General features: G+C 35.5%; 1 protein-coding gene across 1 annotated transcript in view; it reads left to right on the top strand.

Annotated features, from left to right (window-relative positions):
• LOC107553352 (trans-1,2-dihydrobenzene-1,2-diol dehydrogenase-like) overlaps positions 1-3,237 on the top strand; it is a 5,238-nt gene extending 2,001 nt beyond the window's left edge. Inside the window, exons 4-7 of the mRNA XM_016235553.1 lie at positions 145-397; positions 1,474-1,598; positions 2,747-2,897; positions 3,002-3,237. Coding sequence (XP_016091039.1) covers positions 145-397; positions 1,474-1,598; positions 2,747-2,897; positions 3,002-3,111 — 639 coding nt within the window. The 3' untranslated portion in view covers positions 3,112-3,237. The remainder of the gene's footprint in view (positions 1-144; positions 398-1,473; positions 1,599-2,746; positions 2,898-3,001) is intronic.
• The last annotated feature ends 1,906 nt before the right edge of the window (positions 3,238-5,143 follow it).

Genomic DNA, 5,143 nt, shown 5'->3' with positions numbered 1-5,143 from the left:
CCTCGCTCCCTGTCTCTCTATCTCGCGCTCTCTCTCTCTCCCTCTCTCTCTCTCTCTCTCTCTCTCTCTCTCTCTCTCTCTCTCTCTGTCTCTCTCTCTCTCTGTCTCTGTCTCTGTCTCTCTCTCTCTCTCTGTCTGTCTCAGGCGGTCTGGTCCAGGTGTTTTCCCGTGTACGCTGAGGTCGGCAGGCTGCTCTCAGAAAACACCGTCGGGGAGGTGAAGATGGTGAAGGTGTATTTTGGTCTTCCTCTGCTGGACCGCGAGCGTGCCACACAGAAGGAGCAGGGCGGAGGAGCGCTGATGGACATCGGCATCTACTGCCTGCAGTTCGCTCTGATGGTGTTCAAGGAGGAAAGACCAGAATCCATCCACGCCACGGGAGTCCTGCTGCCCTCAGGTACAATACACCGTTCATATCACCACCACAGGATTTACAGCCATATTCTTGTGCAGCTGAAGGTTTTTTATATTTTTTATTTATAGTGAATGTTCTCACAAACTTCTGGTAATGTTATGAACAAACATTCTTCCAATAACGTTAATAGAAAGTTAATTCAGTGTTATCTGGTCTTTAATAATGTTCTCAAAACATTAACACAAAAATCTTATTTGTGACCCTGGAGCACAGAAGCAGTGTTGAGTCGCTGGGGGATATTTGTAGCAATAGCCAACAATACATTGTATGGGTCACAATTATACATTTCTCTTTTATGCCAAAAATCATTAGGATATTAAGTAAAGATCATGTTCCATGAAGATATTTTGTACATTTCCTACTGTAAATATATCAAAACTTAATGTTTGATTAGTAATATGCAAGAAAAAAATCATTTTTTAAAAACTTTTAAAAACCTTTAAGGACTTAAAAGATCTTAAATCAGAGCAGAGATAAGTCTTAAAGTCAGAATGTTTCTCGCACTGCAAAAAAATGTCTTCCTCAGTAGTGTTGTTTCCCGGTTCAAATATCTCAACATCCTTAAATCAAGATACTTTTACCGGAGATGCAAAATGAAGATATTAAGTCATGTTTTCTGAGAAGTGGAACAAAATTAAGTTTTGAGTTTATGCTTAAAAAAGAATGTTTTCCCTTTGAATTAAGCCCTTTGACAGATATTTGTTCTTGTTTTAATCATAAACTCACTTCATTTTGACTAATTTGGTCATTTTGCTTCTCAAGTAAATGCATCTTGATTTAAGAGTCTTTAGACATTTGTAGTGCTTACTCAAAGTATTCAAGTATTTTTTTTTTTTTTTGTAAAATGAATCAAACTTTAAAGCATTGCTAATGCAAAACATTTACATTTAGAGACCATATTGACATATTGTGTTCCCTTCCCTTTATCTTTTTAAAAAAAGTCTTAAACTTACCTTCATGAAACCTGCAGAAAGCCTGTGTATCTTGATGGGAAAGTTAACAGATGCTCTCAGTGCATGTGTCCGTTCTCTTTTCTTCATCTGTGCATCTTCTGTCAGGAGTTGACGAGTCGATGGTGGTGGTCCTGAAGTTCTCTGGGAACAGGATGGCCATATGCGCTTGCACCATTGCTTGTGATCTTCCAAACGACGCCACCATCTGCGGAAGCAAAGGAATGATCCGAGTGAGGGACTGAATGAGAGCAGACACACGCGGGATTACTCTGATCCTCACTGCAAACAGGCCTACACATGCATTTTCAGCTCATTGGTTTGATTCTGTTCTTGTTTATGTGTTTCTAATGCAAACTAATTTTGCATTTAAATACATTCTTGCCACTTAGTAAAGCTATTATAGAACAGACGTGTAGACCTGTGTTGCCTTTTCAAACAGGGAGACATGTCAAATGCTAAATATAATATAATATAAGTATATAATATAATTAATATATGTATATAAGTAATATACAAATACAAAAACAAAAAGACAGGGCACAACCTAACAGTGTTATTTTAGTATAATTAATATAATTAATATTTTTCTGTTTTCATTTTAATTGTAGTTTTAGTCCTTTTTTTTTTAAAATAAGTCTATATAGATTTTATTAATTTTTATTTCAGTTTTAGTTTTAGTTATTTCAGTGCATCAGGTTAAACTAAGTAAAAATATGAAACGTTGCTTTGGCAAGTTTTTTTTAATTTTTTTATATATTTTATTTAATTTCTGTTAACATTTATTTTATTAACAAAAATGTTGCAGCCGTACACTTTTTGGCTTTGTCAGTTTGTGTAAATCCACTTGGGATTCAGATTTCTTTTTTTCCAAATTAATTCCACACGTCTGGTACAAATTTGTGGTCTTGTTTAATTAAGTGAAATGTGACAACATGGGGCACATTGTGACATGACCATATTACAGCTAAAAATGTTATCAGATTTTTTAAATAAAAAAAAATATATATATATATATATGACAAACTAAAATATTTAAATATTTTGAGCAAAACACAATTATTAACCTTATCATATAAATTAATAGCTTTTATTAGTAAATAAAATTAAACACATTTTGAAGAAGGTCATGAAATAATAATTTCTGAACATTGAGGATCTCCCTGTCTGTCTTTATTTGCTTATTTCTAAGGGTGCAGTAAACACAATTCATAAAAGCTAACCATGCAAACTGCATTAAATTAACCAGTAAGAAATGCACTGAGGTTAAATAAATGTTCAGTGATATCTTCCAAAAGATTCAGAATTTTTTGCACATTTTTTTCCCCTCTATATATTGTTGATTTGGCCACTAGTAAATAAGTTCTGGTCTGTGCACTAGGTGGCACATCCCATGCACTGCCCAACCACTCTGGAGGTGAAGGGGAAAGAGACAGAGTTTCCTCTTCCTGAACCCGGCCTGCCTCTGAACTTCAACAACAGCACGGGACTGAGATACGAGGCGGAGGAAGTCAGGCGCTGCCTGCTGAAAGGTGACGCATCTGTTAAACCTGCTGTTGGCTCATATGAAGTGCCTTCTGATGAAATGAGCATGAGCTCTGCGTCAGGATGACGTTTATGTTGATCTGTCTTGTAGGACTGAAGGAGAGCATCAAGATGTCCCTCACAGACTCCGAGCTGCTCATCGAGATCATGGATGAGGCCCGGAGGCAGGTGGGCGTGGTTTATGAGCAGGACAGCCAATGACTGGCCTCCATTCCTTGATTGATCTGATTGCATGGTGCTACTCAAGATAAGGAATCAATCATGCTTGAACATTTGTGTAATAAAAACGTATTTGTGACAAACTGCAATAAAAGTGACACAAACACAGCGGAATCGGTGATGCTCACTTATAAATTATAGAGTTTGTTTAAAATATTGTACAAATGCAAAGCACGTTGACTTGACCTTGCATTTACGTTCATGGAAGTGGCAGATGCGTTCAAGGTACAAATGATTATTCATTTAATAGCCAGTAGCCTTTAGTTTTACATCACAGCCATGAACCATGATTTTCTGAGCCGAGCACTGCTCAATAAAGGCTGCAGGTTTGAAGGTATTGAGACACATACAATGCACATTTTACAAGGCATTTTCTGCATTCATTTATAATTATTTAAAATGTTCTTGAAAAATAAAAACACCTCCACAAATCCATATCTAACATTTTAAATAACTTATCAATAATACATATAATTTAATACATAGTAATACATACAATTTAAATATAATCTAATACATATCATTTAGAGTACTAGCTTTCTTGAAAAAAATTATATAAAAATAAATAAATGCATATGTATAATTAACTGGGTTTTGCTACTCTTTAGAGCCAGTGGGCATTATAAATACCTTTTTTTTAAGCTAATATTTATTCATTAATTTATTTATGTATTCATTGATTATCATTTATAATACAGGATTAAATATTTCCTTAAAAACAAACAAGCAAACTAAAACAAATTCATACAGTATGTTTAATAATCTGGGTTTTGCTACTCTTCGGAACCAATTTTACAAACTTTTTTATTTGACTAAAAATTGTTTTATGGCTATATATATATATATATATATTGTAATTTTGTTACCCTTCAGAACCAATGGGCATTGTAAATAACTTTTTAAAGTTAATAGTTATTCATTAATTTATGTATTCATTGATTATGATTTATATCTACATTTTAAATACAGGATTTTTTTTGTGTCGCTGAAACACACGTTGGGTCTGAATGGGTTAAGATGATTTTTCCAGCAACAGTGTTGCATGATACTGTTTGAAACAATGATTGTTGCATATTATGTATTATTACTGTGTAGTGTTTCACTTTCACATACTACAAAAACAGTAGTAGGCAGTATAGAGTATATTCTGCACAGTGTTTGTCACCATCTGCTGTTCTTACACACACACACACACACACACACACAGTGAGACACAGACGCCTTCATGGTGATCAGGTGGGGAATCTGCAGCGCTGGGAAAATCAGTCATGACTCTACAGTGGCACTGAAGACTCTGCAGCAGGTAAAGAGCCGAAACACACCTGTTGACACGAGAAAAGCGCTCGAGAGAGACTTCAGGACACTTTACACACACATGCGCACCGAATGAGCGTGATAACAGAGTGTCTACTGATGATACAGACCACAGACACACACCTGACACGCACCGAGTCTCATGCATAAGACACTTTAACACGCATTTCACAAACTTTCTACATGACCTGCCGAGTGTGAGCAAAGCGCACAGCTGAATCGGGCAGTTTTACTGTGCAGCGGGGAAACAGCGACACCACTGCGATCTGGCCGACATCGGTACTGCACTGTGTTACACACACTGCTGCTCAGAAGTTTGGGGTCACTAAGATTTTTTATATATTTTAAAGAAGTCTCTTCTGCTCATCAAGGCTGCATTTATTTGATCAGAAATACAAAAAACAGTAATATTGTGAAATATCGTTGCAATTTAAAATAATGGTTTTCTATGTGAATCTCTGTTAAACTGTAATGTATTTCTGTGATGCGCAGCTGTATTTTCAGCATCATTACTCCAGTCTTCAGTGTCACATGATCTTCAGAAATCAGTATAATATGCTGATTTATTATCAATATTGGAAACTTCATATTTTTTTGGGAACCTGTGATACTTTTCAGGATTCTTTGATGAATAAAACATTAAAAAAAAGAACAGCATTTATTCAAAATAGAAATCTTTTGTATACGCTACCATTCAAAA

Source organism: Sinocyclocheilus grahami, unplaced genomic scaffold (genome assembly GCF_001515645.1).
Source record: "Sinocyclocheilus grahami isolate Dianchi unplaced genomic scaffold, SAMN03320097.WGS_v1.1 scaffold471.1, whole genome shotgun sequence".
Lineage (NCBI taxonomy): Eukaryota > Metazoa > Chordata > Actinopteri > Cypriniformes > Cyprinidae > Sinocyclocheilus > Sinocyclocheilus grahami.
The sequence above is the reverse complement of the archived record's forward strand: the minus strand, read 5'-3'. Positions and strand labels throughout refer to the sequence as shown.